Source organism: Heliangelus exortis, chromosome 22, assembly GCF_036169615.1.
Source record: "Heliangelus exortis chromosome 22, bHelExo1.hap1, whole genome shotgun sequence".
Taxonomy (NCBI): Eukaryota; Metazoa; Chordata; class Aves; order Apodiformes; family Trochilidae; genus Heliangelus; species Heliangelus exortis.
The window spans coordinates 2,959,372-2,983,835 of record NC_092443.1 but is presented as its reverse complement, the minus strand read 5'-3'; the positions used below and the strand labels follow the sequence as shown (position 1 = coordinate 2,983,835).

Genomic DNA, 24,464 nt, shown 5'->3' with positions numbered 1-24,464 from the left:
GCTCTGTATTTGGATCAAGCCCACCACAATCCCACCCTTAAAAGATCCCAGTGTACATCAGTGGCAGCCCCTTCCTGGCACTTCATCTCTCTGGTTAAGGATAAGGAGCACTTGGAAGATGATGCTGGAATAGAAGCAGGGAAAGAAAACAAACCCAAACCACAGACAGGAATGAAGAAAAAAAAAAGAAGAAGAAAAAAAAAAAAAAAAAGAGGAGGTAAAAATAAATGAAGATACGTGCTAGGTGGAAATTAAACTGAATGTAGGGAAAAATGAGTCTCCTACTACTACTTCCCCAATTGGAAACCTCTTGCCAGCCCAGCACCTTGGGTAAAACCAAACCTCTTTCAGAAAGCACTTGGAGATACTGAGGATTTTCTACATTCTCCAACAAAAATAGAGGCTTTTTCTGGGAAAAGCATTGATTCATTGACAATTCTTACCGGGAAACCTCTTGTACTCCCATGAACTCCAGGCAGGGCTACAACACTGATTCCTGACACCCTGTCCCCTGGCTGGAAACATTATGATTTTTGGCTCAGCAGCCACCTAGGAGGTTTGCTGCCTTCTGACCAGAACACCAAGCTAACCAACAGTATCCCAAATTCTCTGGGCTCCCTGCCACGGAGCTGTGAGCTCAAAGTCCTGGGAATGCTGACTTAGACCCAACAAACCAAACTGTGTGTGTGGGGAGGGGGGTGACAGAAAATTTCAACACACAGAAAGCAGAGTGAGGCCAATCTGCTGGGGTTTTCTTCTCTTTACCTCCCTAACCTGAGGTATTCCACCTCTCCATCACTTCTCTCCCCCTTTGCACAGCACACACCCCAACCCCACTACCTCCCCATAGCTTTATCCCACCAAATTATTCCCTGCAACCACCCCAGAATCTCCAGTTCATACCATTACTCCCCAAACCCTTCGCCTTCCTTCCTCCTGTAATCCCCCCCACCTCCCCCAGACCCTCTCCTTCCCCCCACACCACTTCTGACCAACACTGCCCCTCACCCTGACCAACCCTTTGCACCCCAAAAGCTTTTGGAAAGTTCTCTGCCCTATATTTTCCATACCTTCAGCTTGTGGCAACTGATTCCAGCTGATCCACTGCTGGCTGAGCATCCCCACTCCCTGTGCTGCTCAGGAGGGCTGAATACGTGATGCCAGGATGCCAGTTCTGTGCCCAGGAGAGCATGGAAAGGGAAAAACAAGGTGGTTATCAGGATAACACAACAGCCACCAAGGCATTGAACTCTGGACTGGGGCTTGCAGGGTCTGAGCTCCACTTGGAGCTTCCAGACAGCTGCTTTAGGAAATTGCCATCCATGTCAGCCTCACCAGGGCTATTAGACATCTCATCCATGTCTGGGCCCAGCTTGAACCCATTTAACTTGTAAGGGATAATGAGATAACAGCATGACATGTTGCAGCTGAAGGTTATTTAAACACCCATCTGGTACCTGTTAGACAGCCTACATCCTATTGTTGTATAGGAAATATATGCCAGCTCCCTCCCACATGGGAAGGAGAAGATCTCTAGATGTGTTCCATGCTCCCCCTTTCTTTTTACATGGATGAGGGAATTCTCTGTAGTTTTTAGCCTATCACTTTGCAGCTCCCAGCTGCATTGCCTCTCCTTTCCAGCCTGGTGAGACCTTGTGAAAAGACTTCAAACCTCAATTAAAAAAAAAATTACTGTGGGCATCTCCTCTTCCTACTTCACACAGGAGTCAGAAAAGGCTCCATGCCAGCCAGGTTTGGAAGGATGGACCATAAAACATGCAACTAATTCCCTCTTTGCAGTACTTGGGACTGCCCTTTCTCCAGGAGAAATTCAGAGTCACAATCCATTTCTCTTTCCAGGGATGAATGGTGAAATATCTGCTGAAGTCTGTGAGGTGAGCAACACATCCTGCCTGCACCTTTCATTCATAGAATCCTAGAACTGGCTGGGTTGGAAGGGACCTCAGAGCTCATCAAGTCCAACCCTTGATCCACTCCCCCCGTGGTTCCCAGCCCATGGCACTGAGTGCCACATCCAGGCTCTTTTGAAATATCTCCAGGGATGGAGAATCCACCCCTTCCCTGGGCAGCCCATTCCAATGCCTGATCACCCTCTCCCTAAAGAAATTCTTTCTAATGTCCAACCTAAACCTCCCCTGGCACAACTTGAGCCCTCTTGTGCCCTCTTGTCTTGCTGAGAGTTGCCTGGGAAAAGAGCCCAACCCCCCCCTGGCTCCAACCTCCTTTCAGGGAGTTGTTCATCTGTACAGCCAGGAAAAAACTACAGATCCCAGCTAAACAGCCTCATTTCTTTATTCAAACTCTCCATCTTCCTTTGTAAGACGACAGCCTGGTCCTGGTCCCCTGCTGAAATTGCCTGTGAGGCTCTTGATCTCCATAAATCCTGTGTCTCATCCCAAGAAATCACGTTCCAGAACCCAAGTGGTCAGCTCTGCAGATTTGTGATCTCTTTCCCCTTTTCCTCAGTTTTCAGCAAAAGTTGTTCTGGGCTGCAAACCCAGCCTGAAACCTTTGTCTGACACCCCCTCTAGTGCTCAGCCCAGCCAAATGCAGAGGAGGAGGAGGAGCAGCCTCAAGGAGACAGCTGAGGGGGAAATTCCCAGTGGTATTTAACCATCTTTGGAAAAATAGCATTGGGGTGGATTTCAGGAGAGGTTTTCAACATAAAACCTGCAACACCCCTGCCAGTTCCTTCCTCTCTGCAGCCTCTGAGAGAGTTTGCAGATGGAAAGCCCAGCAAGACCTGCTCCTTGGCAGGGCAAACCCTGGGGCTTTGAGGAGACCCCTCTGGAGGTGATTCACCTGGAAAAATTACCTTGGGATCATGAGCTAAGGGTCTGAACTGTGCCAACCTCCAGGAATAAAACCATGGAACACCCAAACCAGGCTTCCCAGGTGCTCAGGGCACTCACTTCCAAGAGAGATCAAAATTGAGTGTGTAGTCTGTATATTAAATAGGGTTGCTCTGTGGTTTTCCAATGATATTTTAAAAATAAAATGAGAACGAATTGAAAGTGGTTTTCACATTTAAAAAAAAAAAAAAAAAAAAAAAAGGAAAAAAGAAAAAAATTTGCTGAGAAAAATTAAAGCTGTTCCAGTGTGTCCTTCTCTTTTGCAAACACATTTTTTTGTCCTGCCTTTTTACAAACACATTTTTTGGGCACATCTCAAGTTATCAGGACAAAGTATCTGCTCTGAGAACTTGGTTTGAATAAAGAAACTTTCTGCCATCCTGTGAGTTGCAGAGCTCCAGCCACTGCTCCAGAAACCTTTGGGCTCTGCTGCTGGGTGCACAGCCCACTCTGAACTAAGCCCCAAATAAGCATCTTTATGTTCTTGGTTCATCACCAGACCAATTAGCACCTTGATTAAGATGCAGCCAGGTTCCCCTCAGAGCTGGGGATGTGCTGCTGTCACCTGGCTCAGGTGCAGCCTCCTGAAGTGCTGCAAGATGAAGAAAATGCTGAATTTCTCATGTAAGGCAGTGACAAGGGCATCCTGAGCCAGGTTGTCAGTGGGACCCCCCAGTGGTCCTTCCCTGGGTGGTGAGGGTTTCCTTTTTAATGCCATCCTCCTTGGGGGTGGTTGTGGAATGAGAGTTACTGCCCACAGAACCTCCAGAAGGCAAACTCTGGGCTGATCCCACACGTGGTCCTGTCCCCTGCTCCTCGTGGCAGTGCTGGAGCTTTTTTCCTTGCTGGTGTCTTGGTTGATGTTGGCAGAAAGAGGGAAAATTCTGGAGGTGAAGCCAAGAGCTTAGGAAATAAATCCCACATCTTCTGGAGATGGCCAGCCCAGTGGTATCCCAGCCCTCACTGTAATCCAGTGTCAAACGAGGAGCAATTAGTGGTGGGTTGAGGTTCAAAACTTGCTGCTTCATTTCCCTCAAACAAGCAGCTTGGGATTGTTCCACCCTGCCAGAGGGGAACTAATGCATGGGCTGAAAAAAAGAGTTTATGCAACCCTCTAACCAGAAACTGCTGAACCTGCCAGCTCGAAGTGTCCCTTCCCTTTGGCACGAGGTTACAAATATTGCTTCATTTTTCTGCTGGGCAACGGATTTCAAAACCAATCCTCAACGTGCTGGAGACCTCCAGGTGGTTCAATACTTCATTTTCCAGCAGCTCTGGATCTGGCTGCTTGCAAACAGCCTTTTTGCTGGTGCTTCAGCCCCTGAAACGTAGCAAGAGAAGCACATTTTTCTCTAAATGTGGAGTATGCTGGATGCCACAAAAAGACTTCACCAGAATTCAGCACATGGAGTGAATAAGTGTCTGAAAAAATGTTAAGATCCCATCCCAGGGCTTTAAAGGGGGCAGTAGCCACAATTCCACTGGGATCCTACAAACTGCTTGGTTCCCAATAAATGCCATGAAGAGGCTGATTCATGAGTCTGCTCCTCACTTGGGTGCTCTGCTGATTCACAGCCTTGTCATGGCTGGAGGGCTGCAAGTATTTGTTGTCCCTAATGATCAGCCAGCTGGAAAAAAGGAAAAAAGAAAAAAGAAAAAAGAAAAAAGGAAGAAAAAAAAAGAAAAAAAAAAAAGAAGAAAAAGGAAAAAAAGAAAAAAAAAGAAAAAAGAGAAAAGAAAAAAAGAAAAAAGAAAAAAGAAAAAAAAAGAAAAAAGAGGAAAAAAAGAAAAAAAGAAAAAGAAAAAAAAGAAATAAAAGAAAAAAGAGAAAAGAAAAAAGAAAAAAAAAGAAAAAGGAGAAAAGAAAAAAGAAAAAAGAAAAGAAAAAAGAGAAAAGAAAATAAAGAAAAAAGAGAAAAGAAAAAAAAGAAAAAAGAGGAAAAAAAGAAAAAAAGAAAAAGAAAAAAAGAAATAAAAGAAAAAAGAGAAAAGAAAAAAGAAAAAAAAAGAAAAAAGAGAAAAGAAAAAAAGAAAAAAAAAGAAAAAAGAGAAAAGAAAAAAGAAAAAAAGAAGGGAAAAAAAAAAAAAAAGAGGCAGAAATATTATTTTTTTACTCTTCTTTCCCCTCACTCCTCCAGTTCTAAAGATGGGTTTGGAGAGAAAAGTCTTTGGCCAGCAGCTTGTTATCCAGATAGTTCTGAGTCCAAATATTTATTCCAAAGAGCCCAGGAAGCCACTTTTGCCTTCATTTTCACTCTTCCTTGAAGGGATTCAGTCTGCTCCGTATCAGAGGTGGCTTTGGTGGAGTTCTTGAATAAATAAATACACAGAAAATTCTGTGCTAGAGCACTGCAACAATGGAGGTATGGAGGAAGCAGAGGGACGTACCTGGGTGATGAGGTTTGCTTTCCTTGCCACAGAAAGATTCCCAAAAAACAGGATTTTGAAGAGAAAAACTTTTCACTTCTGTGGGGAGACTGCACTGCGAGTCCTACCATTGCCCTAATAAATAGAATCTATTATATTATATATTATATATATTATCACTTTATATTAGTTATATATTTGTTTACATATTATATTTTATTTTTTATTATATTAGCATAATATAATGTGTATTTTACATTTTATTCTTATTATTTTTATTATTATATTATGCTATATATTATATATAGATATCTATATCTGTATATCTATCTATAATTATAGCCGTATCTAGAATTACATTTACATAATAATAATTCGTATATTTTATATTTATATTTATTTCTATTTCTATTTCTATTTCTATTTCTATTTCTATTTATATTTATATTTATATTTATATTTATATTTATTTATGTAGCACCTATCACCATACTGATAAACATTCTTTGGATCCACTCTGACATCAGAAGAACAGGAGTCAGCCTGTTCGTACCTCAGCACTTCTGTTTCCAACTAATTAAAAAAAAAATTAAGAAAAAATCCACAAGACTTTGCTTGCGAGATGGGGTCTGAGCTGCCCCGAGAGACGACGGCCAGGATGAGACTCCAGGGCTCCCTTTTCCCTTTTCCCCTGTTTCCCTTTCCCCTTTTTCCTTTTCCCTTTTCCCTTTCCCCCTTTTTCCTTTTCTCTTTTCCCCTTTTCCCCTTTTCTCCTTTTTCCTTTTTCCTTTTCCTCCTTTTTCCTTTTCCTCTTTTTCCCTTTTTCCTTTTCCTCCTTTTCCCCTTTCCCTTTTTCCTTTTCCTTTTTTCCTTTTCCCCTCTCCCCTTTCCCTTTCCCACTCCGCTTATGCCGTCACGCAGCGCCCCTGACGCCATCCCCTCCGCTGTGACGTCACCGCCCTCTGACGTCACCACCCTGTCAGCAAACACCACCCCCTGTGCCCTGCACAAAGATGGCGGCGGCGGCTTCGGGCGGGACGGGGCGGGCACAGCCGAGGGCGGGCGGAAGCGGTGCGGGAAGCGGTGCGGGGAGCGGGCGCGGAGCGGAGCGGCCATGCCGCGGGTTCTGGGGCTGCTGTGGCTGCTGCTGCCGGGACTGGCGGCGCTGGAGCCGCTCAGCGTGGGCTTGGCCATCGGCGTCGCCTCGGCCCTCACCGGTTACCTCTCCTCCAACCCCCGTTTCTACTGCAGATACGTGGAGTGCTGCCCCGGCGCCGGGCACCGCCTCAACGCCGCCGGTACGCGGGGAGCCGGGCCCCGCAGCCCCGTCCCGGACCTCGGCCGGTAACCGATCGCTGCCCCGCGGCAGCCTCCCGGTGAGGATGGCGGTGGCTGTGCCACGCCCCGTGGCCACGCTGAGCTGGCTGGGTGCTTGGCTAGTAACCAGCACCCATGGGTGGCCACACTGAGCTCAGCCGGTGCGTGGCTAAGTGACCGGCGCTGCGTAGAAGCCACGCCGTGCTCTCCTGGTGTGCGGTCACCCATTGGTGACCGTGGCACGTTAACAACAGCCGTGGCCACCTCATCTGGTGCGTGGCCACTAACCGGCCCCGTCGGTGGCCGTGTGACACCGAGCTCTCCCTCTGCCCGCAGCGCTGAAGGCACAGCTGGATGCCAAGCTCTTTGGGCAACATCTGGCCAAGGACGTGGTGCTGAAGGCGGTGACGGGCTTCAACACCAACCCGAGCCCCAAGAAACCGCTGACCCTCTCGCTCCACGGCTGGGCCGGAACCGGCAAGAACTTCCTCAGTCAGATCCTGGCGGAACACGTCCACCCCGCGGGCCTGAGCAGCAAGTTCGTCCATCTCTTCCTGGCCACCCTGCATTTCCCCCATCAGGAGCAGGTCAAGGAGTACAAGGTGAGGAGGGACAAACAAGGGGAAGGGGTTTGGGGGGCCCACCCTGCATTTCCCCCATCAGGAGCAGGTCAGGAGGGACACAAGGGGGAAGGGGTTTGGGGGGTCCACCCTGCATTTCCCCCACCAGGAGCAGATCAGGAGGGACACAAGGGGGAAGGGGCTTGGGGGGTCCACCCTGCATTTCCCCCACCAGGAGCAGGTCAAGGAGTACAAGGTGAGGAGGGACACAAGGGGGAAGGGGTTTGGGGGGCCCACCCTGCATTTCCCCCACCAGGAGCAGGTCAGGAAGGACACAAGGGGGAAGGGGTTTGGGGGGTCCACCTTGCATTTCCCCCACCAGGAGCAGGTCAAGGAGTACAAGGTGAGGAGGGACACACAAAGGGGAAGGGGTTTGGGGGGTCCACCCTGCATTTCCCCCACCAGGAGCAGGTCAAGGAGTACAAGGTGAGGAGGGACACAAGGTGGAAGGGGTTTGGGGGGGTCCTCCTGAGAGCTGAGGACTCGGGGTGCTCCGGAGAGGTGGGGAGGGAAATAGGAACAGAAAGTGAAAGGCACCAAAACGCCAGGAAAGCCAAAGTGAGAGTGAGTTGTTTCCCGGTGCTGTCCTCATCCTGATGCCATCTGCTGATTACAGGTGGGAAGAATCCTGGCCTTAGAGCTGCAGGGGGTGGTTGGCTGGGATGAAAGGAGGTTTCTGGTTCCTGCTTTGTTTGGTGTGTGTGGCCCAAGCAGTGCTGATAACCTCGGTACCCTGTGGGTGTTGTGGCTGTTGCTGAGCTCTGCTCACACAGCCTCAGAACTTGCTGGCCCTCCCCACATGTAGGAAGCAGGCTGGAGGGGACAAGAGATAGGGAGAGGGACACAACTGGGACAGAGCCTCCTGACCTAAGGATACTCTGCACTATATACTGTGATGTCCAGCAATAAAAACTGGGGTGAAAAAAAGAAAAAAAAGGGGGGGAAAGGTTTGGCTTGGTCTGCAATGTCAGGGGGTGAATGATTCTTGGGTTTTCCCTCTTTCCATCACCTGCCAAGCTGTCTTTATCTTGACCCTATTCTCATTTTTATTCCTTGTCCTTTCTCCCCCATCCTTTTGGGATGCCTGGTTGCTGGGTCCAGTCAACCCACCTTGCACTACACAACGAGAAAGTGTAGCCTGCAGGAGAGACTTTTCCAGTGACTTCATTCCCTGACATTGCAGAATTCTGATCTTCATGTTTTATTATTTAAAGATACCCAAAACTCATGTTCTGATAGATGTGGTTTCTGTATGAAAGAGGAAACACTGGTGTATTTTAAAAACAACAAAAAAAAAAGTTTTCTCCCAGATTCCCCCTCTCAGCCTATTTTTTCTGCCTTTTCCATACACTAAGCAGAAAGAATGAGAGTCTTGTTTGTGAGCAGGAAAAAAATTCACCTTTAAATCCAGTGTCACACGTTAAAAGGATCAGCTACAGAATTTATGGTCCTGTCTTCAGGCAAAAGCGAGTGCACGATGCTGATATTTGAAAGGGTGTTCCTGGAGGCTGCCAAATACTTTGCAGAGACCCTAATGCTGCAGTGGGTTTCAACTTCTTGTTCCAGGAGCAACTGCAGAACTGGATTCGGGGCAACGTCAGCGCCTGCCCCTACTCTGTCTTCATTTTTGATGAGATGGACAAAATGCACCCAGGCCTCATGGATGCCATCAAGCCCTTCTTAGACTATTATGAGCAGGTGGATGGGGTATCCTACAGGAAAGCCATCTTCATCTTCCTCAGGTTTGTAGCAGCTATTTCAGTCATTTCAGTCAATTAAAACAGTGTTGATAACACGCTGGTGTTTTGGCTGTCGCTGGGTGCTGCTTGCATCAAGGCCACCTCTTTCCCATGCAGTGAGGAGGTTGGGTTGTTGTGCAAGAAGATGGGAGGGGACACAACTGAGCTGGACTGTCCAGGGGAGTATTCAGTACTCAAATTCAGTATTTAAGTGAATAATTCAATAATGTCCTGCTCAGCGATAAAAACTGAGGTAGACAAAAAATGGAGGTTTGAGCTTCCAAGGGTCTTTGGTCTGACTGGGGGGGGATTTCTTTAGCCCTCCTTGGGTTTTTCTTTCTCTTATCATTACCCGTTAAACTCTTTATCTCAACTCACAAGTCTTCTCACTTTTGTTTTTCCTGGTTTTCCCTTTCATCCCCCTGAAGTGGGAGGGAACGAGCAAGTGGCTGTGCAGGTGCTTGGCTGAGAGCCAGGGTCAGCCCATCACACACTGAGGGCAATTTAAAGAACTGGAGACTGAAAATTTTGCCTTTTGGGTTTCTGATTTGGTGATTTATTTGATATAAGGATTAGCAATATGTGTAACCAGCTATAAAAAAAAAAAAATCCTGGCTCAGCTTTTGTCTCTGTTCACCACTATGCATTTTTCTTTTATGAACAGCAATGCAGGGGGTGACTTAATTAATAAAGCAGCTCTTGACTTCTGGACAAGTGGAAAGAGTAGGGAAGAGATTCAGCTGAAAGACCTGGAGCCCATGCTGTCTGTGGGAGTCTTCAATAACAAGAACAGTAAGTAATTTTCCCTGGAAAATGGGAAATCCCTTTTACTTAGTAATACCAGGATTCATCTCTTGACCCTGCCCTCTTTTTGGTCTTTTTCCCAACTCCCCCAGGTGGACTGTGGCACAGCAGCCTCATTGACAGGAACCTCATTGACTACTTTGTCCCTTTCCTACCCCTGGAGCACAAGCATGTGAAGATGTGTGTCAGGGCTGAAATGACAGCCCGTGGCCATGCTGTTGATGAGAAGATTGTTCAAGCAGTGGCTGATGAGATGACATTTTTTCCAAAGGATCAGAAAATCTACTCTGATAAAGGTTGCAAGACAGTCCAGGCCAAGCTGGATATTCAGGAGGACATTGCCATGAGCAATAACCAAGCTGAGGGCTGATCACCCTTCAAGTCTCCAGAGCTTTTGGAATTCTGTGTATTTGCACTCAAGTTGTTGTTTTTTTTTACTGTTGCAGAGACTATGTTGAAAATACCAGAGTGAGCTGTGTGGGCTTTTAAGTTTTTTTTTCTTTTAATTTAACATCCCACTGTTCATCTCTGAAGTGGCTGGTATCCAAATCTTACTCTTTTAGCCTTATTTTGATATATAGAGAATTTCTGAATGGGTCACATATGTACCATTGGGTACAGCCTCTCCCAGTTTATTCCTGCAAGTGCTGGGATTATTAAGTACTCCTCTTTCCCCACAAATCAGAGCAGAGCAGCAGACTGTGAAGTATCCTTGTTTTACAGCCAAGCATCAGCTATTCAGGGACAGAAGGACATGATTCTAATTTTATGTCTGAGCTGTGGCATCATAATCACATCTGCTACAGTCACAGGGAAAGCCATGATGAGGAGCACAGTGAAATCTGTTACTAAATAGCAGGGAAAGGGTGAGGGGGAAAAATATATTTTTTTAAATGTTCTTCTGACTTAGGAGGCTAAGTGAATTTGTGTGGTAACTCCAGGGTGTTTGTCTTAAGCAGAAGGATCCATCCAAGGGATCTGGAGTGGGTAATGCAATCTTCACCTTTGATAGCAGAAGTTATTTTTAATAGTGTATTTTTATACTGAAGTGTAAGCAACAGCAATACAAAGATCTTTCTAGAGGGCCACAGAGAAGGGAGTATGGGAACAATCAACAATCCTGTAACTCTCTAGATAAGTGTGTTTTATAGTAGTGGGTTTTAAGGACTGTGTGGGAGGGTGAATGATGGGTTAGAAAAGCTGGGAAAGATGATTTAACCTTCATCCACTGGGTAAGGCTGGGCTTTAAAACTGTATTGCAAGTTTAACTCTTTTACTATCCATCAAAGTATGTAGTGCAAGACTGAAGTGCCTGTTACTTGTTGGCTGTAGTGTTTTTTTAAAATTGGTGTGAGGGGTTGGGCTATTTTTGTGCTGCAGCATCTACTCCCTTTTGTACTTAAAGCTCTAGAACTCAACACTATTATTGAGTATATCATGTTAGTTCAAATTACAAGAGAGCTCAGCATTTGTATGGTAAGCTCTAAATTTAAAGTGTCAAGTTGCCTTTTACAGCCCTGTGTGGAATTTGGCAAATGGTGGCCAACTTCACACTGATGCAATCTCCAGAGCCAAACACGAGCTACCCATTAACCTTGGGACATTGGACTGATGCTTTTCCTGGATAACACTTTGCCAATTAACCATCTCATTCATAGGTGTAAATGCTGCAGCCAGTTTGAGTCACTCTGCCATTTTGACACACTAAATATTCCTACTGTACCACGGCTGGAATAAATCTTAAGTCACTTTTCTCTCTTGGTTTTATCATTTTCAGCTATAGGAAAGGAGTAGGTTGTGCAGTTCTAGTGAGGCAGCTGCACTGCAGCTTTCTGCTAAGCTGTTTTTATTCTTAAAAATTTGTTTGTGACAATAGATAAGCAGATTAAGTGGCCTGTTGATATGAAAGGATGTTAAATCACCCAACAACACAGTAAGGCATTCAGCAGTTAAATTACAGCTCAGTAGAACCAAACACCTATGAAAAAACCTTAATTATCTCTACTTCATGGTCATTAACAGGTACCTCCTGCCAGGCACTGCAGGACAAATAAACCTCAGGTACCTTGTTCACCTCTGTGCTGTGTCTGGGAAGCTGTCACTGAAGGCAGCTCTTCACCTCTAACTGGCAAAGCCTTTCCTTTTATCTCCATGGGCCAGAGCATCTGCAGCCTCCCTAATGCTGGAAGAAAAAAAACCAATAAAAGCCAGTGTGTAAAGAACAGCTTGATCCAAGTGAGGTCCAGCTGTTGGCCACAGCTCACACCTCACTCACCAGTCAGTTGCTGAGGCTGTTGTGAACCATGTGCCTCCTTGCAGCACAGGGGAACTCCTGCCAGAGTGCAGGTTGTGCTGCTCATCACACACACACAGCTCAGTGGTTTGGCCCTGGGTGACAGGCAGAGGAACCCCCAGGGCCAGGCTGCTGCTTTCCATCAGAAGCAGCACTCCAAACATCACTGCAGTTGAGCCCTAACCTCTGATTTTATGAGCACAGAATGAGATCTTGGGCTGTTCCCTGCAGGAAGAGGCTGAATTAAAGGAGCTGTGGCTTGGAGTGGACTTTGGTAAGAACAAAGACTCCAGGCTCACTGTTGAGCTCCACTCAGCTGGCCAAGGACCTGTTTCCCCCATCAGTTGTCTGATCCAGTTTCAAGTGGGCTATAAAAAAGAATAACAGCCCAAATCACCTGGTCACAGCAAGAAAGGCAGAGTGAGGGGCTCAGCTTTGAAACCCTGCAGTCTAAAGGGGAGGAACAATGCCAGGAGCAAGGCCAGGAGTGATTTCAGGAACACACATTTCTTACACCCAGAAAAAGATGCTCCTAGGCCACCTCTGAAGCTTTCAAGGTCTAAAGACTGAATAAACAGGCAGCCTCCACCCTTTGAACAGCATTTCTACACCCCCTGGAGGAAGCTTCCAGCCAGCCAGGGCTGTGATATAATTAAATACTTAGTACCAATGTGCAATGGCACATAAAGCAGGACTGAGAGTGTAATTAATGCTGGAAAAGCCACAAGATTGCTTGGCTGAACTGTTTCTCTTCCCTGGAATGTATCAGATAACAGTACAAATTTATCCTTTTTGTGTCTGCTAATTTCCATTAGCCAGCCAGTTGCTATAATCAGGAGGTCAAAGGGACAGATAAATACCTGAGTTCAAAGAGTTCATTTACTGACAAATTCTAGGACTGATAATTTGCATATTACACAACCTCAGAGCAGAACTGGACAGCTGAAGTCTTACTGACCCTTTTTTTGCAGAGAAAACTTCAAGATGCTGCCACTGAAAATGGGGGTGGTCAGAAGTTCATCTTTATGATACCTGTTCAGCACAAACAGACCTAGAAAATCCACCTCTATAAAAGCTGTAAAAAGTGTCATTAGTACTGATGGTCCAGAAATGCAGTTTCCACTCTAAACTTCATTTGTTTCACTTTCACCAGGCAGTAAAGAGTCAAACCTCTTCCCCAGATCTATTCCCTTTGGATTCAAGAAAGGAGAGACCTGTATTCAACACTCCAGGCAGAAGCAGGATGCTCTTCCTCAACAAGGAGTCAGTTTGTGCAAAATCAACATCAAATCACTCAATGCAAAGAACACCAGGAGGTAGCTAATGAATACATTTCTGATGAGGAAAGTTTATTTTGAATAGAAACTGGAGTGAAAAAAGCCTCTGCAGTGCTCACATTTAGAGACAAGTCTGACACTCTTAGCAGTGACTTCAGTTGACACAACTTCACTATTTTTTTTTCCAAATGTCTTTGGATCTGTCCTCATCCCTACATCAAAGCATGCAGTATTATGTGAGGATGAAAAAGGAAAAAATCCTGAAAGCTGGCCCCTAAATTCAACATGTAAGTGAACAGGAGAAAACCTTTTTCCATTTCCTTGGAGTAAAATTTTACCTATACATGTTTCCTTACACACTGCCCTCCCTCCTGAGATCACAGCTGGCAGAGCACACTGTGAGCAGTGCTGTACCTAAAAAACTCCCCAAACAGGAATCAACCACCTTGATGGGGCAGTTAAGGATTTTAACTCACTTCCTTGTAATATTAAGTCTGCTCTCTCACACTTGAGAGTTTCACTTTCTTGCTTTGGCCTGCAGGAGGCTCATTAAAACCACTGTTTTGAGAAAGACAATGGTACTGCATGATGCTGGGACAAAAGACTCCAGATTTTTTAAATTAAATTCCTCCCCTTATGTTTACTGGAACCAAGCTATTCAAAGAGAAAAGACATATCCTATTTTTAATGCAATGAGAGGAACAACCCCACAAGCCCAATGAAGACTTTCAGAGACACAGGAACTTGATTAAAATTCTATTGTCTAGAGATCATCCACATCAAACCAAAATTCAGTTAAAATCAGGTCTCAGTCCTTCTGTATGTGTCAACAGTCCACCAAACTGGATTGACACCTGATCCAAGAGGAGTCTTCAGTTCTGTCACAGACCCCCCATCTTCAGAGCAGAGTTTGTTCTTACCTTGGCAACACAAGGATGAAGTACTCAGGAGCCATGATTACTGACAGAATGAAAATGCAGAGGCACTGCTGCTTATTTACACACCAGTTAAAAAAAAAATACTGTTCTGTTCTTTAAAAAGTGCTTAAAAATGAAATGTCCCGGGTTCTCCACTTTGTGATTAAGTTAAATTGGCTTCTGTGCAGGTTGTAGCAATGAAGCATTAGAAGTCATAGTAATAATCCAGCTTTGAGTCCACAGTTTTACATCCTTTATCTGAATAAATTCTCTCCTCTCTGGGAAAGTAGGTCATTTCATCTGCTATTCTGCTTAAAATGTCCTCATCCACAGTATAGCCACGTGACTCAATCTCAACCCTGACACACATTTTCACATGTTTGTATTCCAGGGGCAGGAAGGGAACAAAGTAGTCAATGAGATTTCTGTCAATCAAGGTGCTGTGCCAAAAGCCACCTACAAAAGGAAAGAAAAGGAAATTCCTCCAGTTAAACACTACCTGTAAGAATTCACCTCTGGTTTTAGTGCCCTATAATGCAGGAGTCCAAATATAAATAAACCCAAATACAAGTCACTTCTCCCAGTATTTTGTGCTTTAAGTTTTGGACAGAAACATCTGTGGTCTGTTGGAACTGAATGAATGAATTCTGGCTGAATGCACTGAAGCCTTGCTCCCCAGGTGCTAATCTCATATTTTCCCTTCTGTCACCTAGAAAAGAACAGATTTTTCTCTCCATCAGCCTTCCCAAAACAGCTTTTTTGCTTTTGGAGTTTGCAAACTACAGTAAGTTTGCTTCCAATGCTTATTTTAGGGCATATTTATGTTAAAACCCTTTTTCAAGAGCTAGGTGAGGAAACCTAGGAAAAACTGGACTGTCCACAGCAGGAAAGTCAGCTTGTTGCTCCTAAATAGATGCCTGAAAGCTTTTAACAGAGAACAAGACAGGTTAAGTGGACTGGGGGCCAAGGATGTGGCTTCTCTTTAATAAAGCTTCTTGGTTAAAGATTTTTCAGGTCCTGCAGTACCTAACCTTCTACTGTTGGGATTTCTGTTTGCTTTCCCTTTACCCCATTAGTTTGTCAATAAGGACACAGGGCAGACTTCCCCCAGCCTACTCAGTCCAACAGGCAGCAAACATGCTGGCAGCCAAGGTGCACACAGGGCTCCTTCACTTTAATCCCAAAAAGCCACCTCCAGGCTCCCAAACTGCATCATGGCTGAAAACTGGAGGCCACATCAAGTAGAAACCACAGCTGTAAAAATGCAGCCCATCACCTCAAAAGCAATCACAGTTTTACTCACTGTTTTTATTGTTGAAGACTGACACAGACAGTGCATTTTGCACATCTGGGAGCTTTATATCTTCCCTTGTCCTCCCATTTCTCCAGAAGTCCAGTGCCACCTCTGTTATCTTTTCAGCTCCTGCATTGCTAAGTGAAGAAAAAAAAAAAAAAAATGTTGTGGCTGCAGGTAAAAAGGGTACAGAACAACAAACCTGAGAAGCCACTTCTTACCTGAGGAAGATGAAGATGGATTGTCTGTAAGACACCCCATCCAGAAGCTCATAGTAATCCAGGAATGGCTTGATGGCATCAATGAGCCCTGCATGCATTTTATCCATTTCATCAAAAATGAAAAGTGATCTGGGGCAGATGCTCACATTTCCCCGAATCCACGACTGCAACTGGTCCTGAGTGGCATTAAAACAGAAAGAGTTTGAGTTAAAAAAGCAGAAAACAGCATTTCTGCTGCCTGTCCTGAAAGAGTAAGTTCAGTTGTGTCATTTTAACACCTATGGCTGCCTAAGTAAAAGAGGGTTAAAGGCTATAAATGAAACTTTGCCAAAATCTGGTACTGAACAAAAAAAAAAAAAAAAAATAAATTGAGACAAGAGACAGGATGGGCCAAGCAGAAAATCTCCTGGAGAGCAATGATATTCCTGTAAATTTAACCAAAAAATGAAGTGCACAGTAGGACACAGGATGGGTACCACCAAGGAACAACAAAGCAAAGTCCTAACAAGGAAAATTATTACTTTTGGCAGCACTTTGGTTTAAACACCCTTAGATGTCAAAGTTACAAACACTATTAAATTTGCTACCTGAACAGCACCACTGAAAAATTGCACCTGCAGAAAAAAGAGAATTAAATTCTCAGCTCTATGTTTTATTCATTCAGAAGCTAAACAAGGCAATTATAAACCCTTCTAAAATCACAACATTGTTCAGAAGGGCTAAAGGTTTATTATTCTCTCATTTAAGTGTTGCATTTTTCTCAAGAAATCAAGATCAATAATGAAGTAATCAGAAAAAAAGGGTGATCTGTTGGCACATTAATGAGAAGTAACTGTTCTGACCATTTTGAATGATTTATCCTTTTTTTTTTTTTTTTTTTTTTTTTTTAATTGACTGTTTTCTCAGTTCCTGAACTACAGAGGCAGCACAGGAAGGGCCCATTTTATTTAAAACAGCTCATCTGCCAGAAGGGTAAAAGTATGCTGTAGAGGAGCAAGCAAGCATTTCCTCTATTTAAAAATAAGGTTTATAGACCACCCAGTTCTCATTTTTGACTGTGCAAACTGAATATAAACATACAGTACTACAAAAGGCAGTGGTGCTCATTCAAACCATGCTGTTAACATTGTCAGAACAAAAAAAAAACAAAACCACAAACCCAGAAAATATGCATCAGAGCCACTGCTCCACATGATCTCCACCTGCCCACAGAACTGTGCTGACACCAAACTGGCAGAACAACTCCAAACACATTTGCTCACACCCTTCTCACAACAATAGTATTTTGCCCTTCTGTTTTACAGCCACACAAAAAAATAAATAAGCTGCTCTCTGTACAGCAAGACTGAAAAGTCCACCCATTCCTCAAAGACCAAGTTTCATCTTGCCAGGGCACCTGGTGCACTTGGAGGTCACCAGATGCTTCCCCAGCATCATGAACTATCAGTTTCAGTAAAAAAAATACACTTTACATTCACCAAAAAATGAGTCCTGATGGACGTTAGGCTTTACCCAGTTCCACACAAACCACTCCAAAACTGCCAGAGGTTAAATTTTACTACATAAACCAACAGCCAACCTTCTAGCGCTGACCGTGGTCATAACATTTTTTTATTTATAAAATCCCTAGAGCAGCAGAGCTGTTCCCCCCCTCCATGGCTCCCACCTCAGGCTCTTACCTTGTAGGTGTTGATTTCCTGAGCGTGAGGGAAATGCAAAGTGGCCACGAACTGATGGACATATTTACTCTGCAGACCTCTTTTATAAATGCTTTCGGCGATTATCTTACTGACGAAGTTTTTCCCCGTCCCAGTCCACCCGTGCAAGGAAAGGGCGAGAGGTTTTTTGGCGTTGCTGTTGTTCAAGAAACCCTTCACGGCCTTCACCACCACCTTCTTCACCAGGTGCTGCCCGAACAGCTTCTTGTCCAAATTCTCCTGCAGAGCTGAACGCGGACACCAACACCATCAACAAAAGAGGAAGGAAAATCCCAGCGGTTTTTCTCTTTTTCCAGGAGGGTCCCGCATCCTCCATGGCCCGGGGGGGGGGGGGCAAAGGCCGCCGGAGCTGGAGAAGGCCCCGCGGGGAAGCTCCCGGAGCCTCTGCCACCCCCATCCCCCTCCTGCCACCCCTTCCACGTCCTCCCGCATCCCACCCCGTCCCCTCCTCAACCCTCCCCGGTCCCGCACCGGCTGCGGCTCGTCGATCGTGCAGCTGAAGGCAACACTCCCTGAAGTAGCAGTAAAGGCGCGGGTAGGAGATGATGCCGGTAATGGCCGAAGCGGCGGCGCCCGCGATCGCCAAGCCTAAGCTGATGGGCTCCACGGCGCTCGCCGGCCGGAGGAGCGGCAGTAGCGCCAGCCCCAGAGCCGCCCGCAGCAGCTTCATGGCCGGCACGGCCCCGCCACCGCTTCCGCCCCGCAAAGCAACGTCTGTTCCGCCGCCGCCATCTTGGGTGCGGGCAGAGGCGGGGCCGCAGCTGAGGGCGGCCGCCATCTTGGGAGGGAAGGGACGGGCTTAGCGAAATGGCGGCCTCGTGTGGCTGAGCTGGGGCAATACAGCACGGCTGGGCAAGGGGGCCAAGGGGGGGCCAGGGGGTCTGGAGGTGTCCTGAGGGAATGGGTGTCCAGGAGGAAGGGGGTCTGGAGGTGTCCTGAGGGAATGGGTGTCCAGGGGGAAGGGGGTCTGGAGGTGTCCAAAGGGAAGAGGGGCTGGGGGTCTCCAAGGGGAATGGGGCCCTGGGGGTCTCCAAGGGGAACACCACCCCAGACCTATGAGGGGGCAAGAGGCTCAGAGGCAAACCTGAGCATTTAGCTGGCCAAGAGACTTTTTCCCTTTTCTGAGAAAAAAAAATAACCCAACACAAGTAAACAGTAAAACCTGAGGCTGTTTCCCCCCTCCCTGGTGCTTCCCCTCCTGGGGGAAGAGACACAGAACACTTGCACAGCCCTTGTGCAGCTACAGGACAGCACCAAGCACCACGTACACTACAAGGAAAAACATTATTTGCAGTCACTTAAAAACACTTTTATTATTTTCAAACTTCAAATCCTGAAGTTCTCCCGTGTAACACCTCCCAGCAGACACCCCCCTGCCACACCAACCCTGTCCTCAGAGCTGAGATTTTTTCCTGCCAACCTCAACCAATTCTCTTCCCCTTCCCAGCTCAACTCAAAGGCAGTGAACTGCTACAGGAATAAGCCTACAGGGAGAAAGAGATACAAAACACCACAGGAGAAAATATAAAATCCCTGGCGTTGTGTTTTCTGCTGTTATTTCTTGCCAAACCACCATTTCTCCCACAGCACTTTGAAGCCAGGCTGAGGAGCAGCAGCACCAAACACTGCTGCAGGATCTCAGTCACACTCTCTACCCAGGAAAGGCCCTTGGGGATAAAAAAAGAAGGCTCTTACAAATTTAAGATTCAATCCCACCAGTTTTAAACCTTCCCTTTATATTTACAAGGTAAACAGCACTGCTGCTTTTAATTTTTTTTTTTTTTTTTTTTTTTTGGTATTTTTTAAGAGCGTGAAAGAATCTGTAAAAACAAGGTTTTCTCACTGAAAAAATGCCAACAATGAAAGCTCAAATTCTTATAAAAGAAATTTTATAACTGAAAATAAGTTATATACAAGATTTTTACTCACCAAGGAGTTCACAATCACCTAACAAACTGATTCACTACAAGATCACAAGAAAAGCTTTGTAGGTAACACCAGGTTGTGAAGGTAGCAACTCTCCCCAACTCCATTTCAGGTCACTGTCACAACATCCTTTATTACTGGAAAAAAGGAACAACTGCAAAGACTTTACTCCACCTTCCTCAGTATCTCCTATTCATCTTCTTGAATTTCTCATAGTGATAATCATCCGTGGCTTTTTCATTGAGTGGACGCTTGCGATTTGGAGGGGACCCTTCAACAGAAAGAGAAAGAAGTATTAATTCCTGTCATCTTTTGGATTTTCTTACAGTGATAATCATCTTTTTCACTGGCTGGATGTTTGCAGTTTCAATCCTTCAAAAGAAACAGCAGGAAATAATTCCTTGCCCTTCCACAAGAGGCATTTTCTTAACTCCAGCACTTCCCTCACGCAGCCCCTTGCTATGGGAAAGGTTCCTGCTTTGCCTTGCACACCTTTGCTACTCCAAACCTTTGTCAGCCAGCTTTGGCAACATATTTTGGGTGTCACCTTTGCTACTCCACCCCTGGGCACCCCTAAAGATGCCCTTCATCCAGAGGGCTTCATCTGTGACCTACTAGGAGTACAAGTGCATCAGCCTTTCATGGACAGAACTGTTGCCCCACTATCTCAGGGCACCAGAAGAAAAGAAGTAAGTTCTAGATCATTTCCCTGAAGAGTTTTGGTGTCACTCCTGAAGGGATTTCAGGTTAGGATCTTACTCTCAGGTTCTGGTCTCTCCGTGTCCCCCACTCTCAGTGGACGAGGCTTTGGCTCTTCTTTGTTCCTTCTCACTGGTGCATTTAGCTCCTCATGATAAACTGGAAGGAGGAAAAAAATCAGATAAGGAATATTATCTGGAGCAGTGTTACTCAGGCAGATGTATTTCTATGGCATTTGTTCCAACTGATCTTTAGCAGAAACAACAGAACCTCAGAACAAGCCTTCTTGTAATAATTTTCCATGGATAATCAACAGAAGTAAGATGGGAGACAGCAAATTTCACTTGCACCATTTCAACAAAAGTGTCCCAGAGACTCTTCATTTCCTTCAGAACACAGAAACCTGACTCCCCATCACCCCTGTGAGCATGGTTAGGCCCAGCAGAAGGGCTCCTGTCCTCCAGATGGCTGTGGAATGAGGGCTCCCGGAAATTAATTCCCATCTCCTGTCTAGCAAAGTTTGCTCAACCACCTGCCTGCTTTGGCAGCTCACAAAACTGATTATCTCAATTATAAACCAGAATTTAGATGCACAGACGAGGCAGGCATTTTCAGCACATGCTCAAAACACAACTTCAAGAAAAAGCCTTGAAATTCATGAGGCAGTGTCAGCTGGGAGTTGAAGAGCAGAAGTCAAGGCTTGAGTAATATGTTCCCCCCCTTCTTGCTGATGGATGTAAGAAAAAAACCAAGCCAGATGGGGTCTATGTGACCATCCCTAAAAAAGGAATCAGGCAGCTGCTTGTGCTGGTACATGAGGTAATTTCTCCTGCATCAGACTCTGTCCCAACTGATTGCTTTTCTTCAGCAAAGGAGAGGGTCACACCTGGGTCAGAAGAGCTACATGAGACTTACATCTGTTGTGCTGGACATAGTTAACAGCCATGTTGGTGGGAACAAAGGAAGTTTCACTGTCTTTCTTTTTGTTCTGCTGCTCTGCCAGCAGCTTGGCCTTGGCCTCTTCAGTCGAGATGATGTTTTTTATTTTTGCACTAGAAGAAAAACAGAAAAAAAAAATACTCCTTCCCATTTAGAAAGGGGAGTAGGCATAGAAGTGCACAGTGGATGGAATTTGGGGATAGTAATAGCACTGCTGTGGTATTTGGTGTGTTTTTTGAGAGAGGAGGCAGTGTTATAGAAACATGCTTTGTTTCAAAGTCAAAAGGGAAGAGTCCCTCCTCTCTCCCTTTAGTGCAGCCCTTAAACTGATCCTCCAGAAAGCTGCTAGATTCAAAAATTAAAAATCTTTTCCCAGAGGTCATACAGTGGATCTGCACTGGAGCCCCACAGCTGTGCCAGATACTGTGCTGATCTGGAACAAGGCTCAATCCCATCCCAAGCCAAACTGGAGCTGTATAATCCACCTGGATCACTGCTCTGCCAACCAACAGCTCCTCATCCTGGCAATTCAGGCCATAACAAACAGATCTGTGAAGCACATACTCAATTCCCAGGTCCACTTCAGGAATGCCACTCAGCATCTGGTTGGAGAGCATCTCCTCAGTCTTCTTTGCAGAGGAGACACGAATGTTCTCTGGCAGCTCATACAGAGAGTCCTCAGCATTCTTAAGCTTCACCTTCTGCTCCTCACTCTCCACAATTCCCTTTCTCTTCTTCAGCTCAGTCTCAATGTACTTCATCCTAAAAAGCAGCACACAAGGGAAAAACACCATTTATCTCTTTTTTTTTTTTTTTTTTCCTGTACTTTGTCACAGAACTGCATCGCTGTCCAGACAGCAAGAAGAGAGGAAAGGAGAATCTCTCCAAAAACTGCAAAAAGCAGCTGTTCAAGAAACAATCAAATCCTACAAAAACCTCTTTCTCAACCAGCAGGGAAGGATCCCACTGGTATTTAATGCCAAGCTGGAATTCTCAAATGTGGTGAAAGAGCAAGCAGAAATTTTGGTCGGAACTGGGAAGACACTTGGGGACTACACAGCAACCAAGACAGAAACAAATAAAAGGTAAAAAACTTGTGAGGGGACCCCTAACCCTGAATCCAACACCCCAGACACACTGCAGCACAACTTACATGTCAGCATCTTCATCCCTCCTGTTGGTTTCAGCCGAGAAGGAAGTTCCCAAGTTTAGATCTTCCTCTTCATTAATCCTAAATGGGAACCACAATGTTTACACTTTAATTTGTTTTGCTTTGGGTTTTTTTTGCTGTTTGGTTTGTTTGGGATTTTTTGCTAGATTTAACAAGCTAGGGTTAACAATAATTGGCCCAACTGCATTATGTTAAACTCTTCAAAGCAACACACCTGGGAACTTCATTACTGTCAATTAGTACAAGTCCAAAAAAAGACCTTCAGAGCTCATACCCACCCACCTGTCCTTGCCTCTTTCTTTCAGCTTCTTCATGTCCACCATTCCCCCAGATTTTATCTTAAATGGGTCATCCTGTAAAATGAGAAACAACGAGAAATCCTGAAGTTCCCTCGAGTTTAATGTCAGCCATCAAAATCTGGCTAAAAACACAGAAAACATTTAAATCCTGAGCTGGGACATCAGGCCAGACTCACACAGTGATGGGCTGGCCCAGGCTGATGTTTTCACATCACAATTTCTGAGAGCTGAGGTGATGAAAGGGTCCAGCACTTACCACAAGTGTGGCTTCTTCTTGGAGCTTCTCTCCCACAAGCAGAGCTACAGCACTAGGCAAGCAGATAAAGTAAATAAAATTCAGTGGGAAGAACCATATTACCAACAATGCTGCATTTCTTTATACTCTAAAGCTAGCAGATGGTCTCTCCTACAGCATTCCTATGAAATTGTCCTTACCTCACCCCATTGGGTCGTTTTCTGAGGCTCTGAACTTCTTTGGCTTCCTCAAGTTTTAACCTGAAGAAAAAATATTTGACTTAGGACTTGATGTTCATTAATTAACTTGGGGTTTTTTTGCTGTTAATATAGAACTTTCTAGACAAAACTTTTTTCCCTAAACTCCTGCTTATCAGTGTTGACTTCTCTGGTGACAGACAGCCAGATATTTTCCATTTTACCTTATTCAAGCAATTTCATTTATTTGAGGAATCAGGGAAAGAAAAAAACCCAAACACGTGGCACCGGCTGGATGTGCCCCTTCAAAACGCTTTCCCTCAGCTGAGGAAAGAAGCACCCAAACACTGAGAGGCTTTAAGAAGAACCAACTCAGGCAGAAGGAGCAAAGGACCCACTAAGCTCTTCAGACAATATTCTCCTCACGTCAAAAAAAGAATTTAAAAGTGGCAAAAAGAAAGAAAACAAGACATTCAGTTCTCTGGAGATGGGGGAACAAACGAAGCCCTCAATTTACAGCACAATTAGCAGGAGATGAAGTGAGTACACTCAGTTGTACACTCGGTTGGCAAAATCCATCAGTGCCTGAGTGATTTCAGGAGAAAGTTTGGGGTCACCTCAAACCCCGAGGGTGTCCCCAGAGTCCCGGAAAGGTTTGCACTGGGCGAGACCCCACAGATCACCCGGTTCCCCCCCCCAGCTATAGGGGCTGCCCCACATCCTTCACTTCCCCAGATATTTACACTTATTTTTCACCACGTCTTTCACTCCCCTTATTAATCCCAAACCTTTCATTTTCACGACCCACACGGGGGTTTTCTGAGGTAAAACACTCACAAAACGGTAACAAAGCCCCCGCGCTCCCCCCGGCGGGCACCTCCCGGAGGAGGGGCGGGGGGGTCCCTGTGGAGCAGACCCGGACCCCCCCTCCATGGGACCGGCCCCCGGCCCCCTGCCCGCCTCGGCGGGGACCCCCGGGGAGGGGGGGGGGGGGGGGCTGCACCGGTGATGACGTCACGGCGTGTGTGGGGGACACAACGTGACGCAACAACGTGACAACACCACGGTGTGACGCGACCGAGCCGTAATACAGCGGTGCAACGCGACGCGACGCTGGCGATTTAACGACATGTCACGATAGCGTGACGCGACCACACGCACACCGGCGGGGAGCCCCATCCCCGACCGCCGCAGCACCGGGACGGACGCCCCGGGACGGCTGGGCCCAACCGGGCTGTCCGCCGGTTCCCGACCCACCTGACCTCCTCAGCCAGCTGCTCGTCCTCCTCCTCCTCCTCGTCCTCCTCCCTCCGCCGCCGGAAGGACTTCTTTCCCGCCATGGCCGCCGCCACTCAGCCCCTCAGCCCCGCCGCTCCGCTCCGCACCGGGCGCGTCGCACGGCGATGACGCCACAACCCCGCGACGAAGCCGGGAGGCCCCGCCCGGCCGCCAGCACCGGGGTCGGGCAGGACCGGGGGCTGCGCTCCCGCCGAGAACCGGCAGGGCTGACACCTTCCCCCGTGCTCTGACGTTCATCCCCCCCCACCCCCCAGCGATG

At 46.1% G+C, this 24,464-nt stretch overlaps 3 protein-coding genes and 1 long non-coding RNA gene across 4 annotated transcripts; 1 reads left to right on the top strand and 3 right to left on the bottom strand.

Annotated features, from left to right (window-relative positions):
- Positions 1 to 1,257: 1,257 nt before the first annotated feature.
- On the bottom strand, positions 1,258 to 5,435 carry LOC139806379 (uncharacterized). The gene is made up of 3 exons (XR_011730226.1): positions 5,262 to 5,435; positions 2,269 to 4,501; positions 1,258 to 1,936 (listed from the first exon to the last, which is right to left on the bottom strand). It is a non-coding gene; the product is annotated as an uncharacterized lncRNA (long non-coding RNA).
- An 864-nt stretch (positions 5,436 to 6,299) lies between these two features.
- Positions 6,300 to 11,474, top strand: LOC139806376 (torsin-1B-like). Its single transcript, XM_071765905.1, has 5 exons — positions 6,300 to 6,538; positions 6,894 to 7,159; positions 8,744 to 8,919; positions 9,581 to 9,708; positions 9,813 to 11,474. The coding sequence occupies exons 1-5, from the start codon at positions 6,355 to 6,357 to the stop codon at positions 10,088 to 10,090; spliced, it is 1,032 nt and encodes a 343-aa protein (XP_071622006.1). The 5' UTR covers positions 6,300 to 6,354; the 3' UTR covers positions 10,091 to 11,474.
- Positions 11,475 to 13,341: 1,867 nt separating this feature from the next.
- LOC139806375 (torsin-1A-like) lies at positions 13,342 to 18,186 on the bottom strand. Its single transcript, XM_071765904.1, has 5 exons — positions 17,912 to 18,186; positions 17,402 to 17,667; positions 15,723 to 15,898; positions 15,511 to 15,638; positions 13,342 to 14,663 (listed from the first exon to the last, which is right to left on the bottom strand). Exons 1-5 carry the CDS (start codon positions 18,108 to 18,110, stop codon positions 14,413 to 14,415), a joined length of 1,020 nt encoding a protein of 339 aa, XP_071622005.1. The 5' UTR covers positions 18,111 to 18,186; the 3' UTR covers positions 13,342 to 14,412.
- Positions 18,187 to 19,307: 1,121 nt separating this feature from the next.
- C22H9orf78 (chromosome 22 C9orf78 homolog) lies at positions 19,308 to 24,413 on the bottom strand. Its single transcript, XM_071765906.1, has 9 exons — positions 24,164 to 24,413; positions 22,910 to 22,969; positions 22,731 to 22,782; positions 22,458 to 22,528; positions 22,158 to 22,235; positions 21,569 to 21,766; positions 20,981 to 21,117; positions 20,126 to 20,224; positions 19,308 to 19,637 (listed from the first exon to the last, which is right to left on the bottom strand). Exons 1-9 carry the CDS (start codon positions 24,244 to 24,246, stop codon positions 19,546 to 19,548), a joined length of 870 nt encoding a protein of 289 aa, XP_071622007.1. The 5' UTR covers positions 24,247 to 24,413; the 3' UTR covers positions 19,308 to 19,545.
- Positions 24,414 to 24,464: the final 51 nt, after the last annotated feature.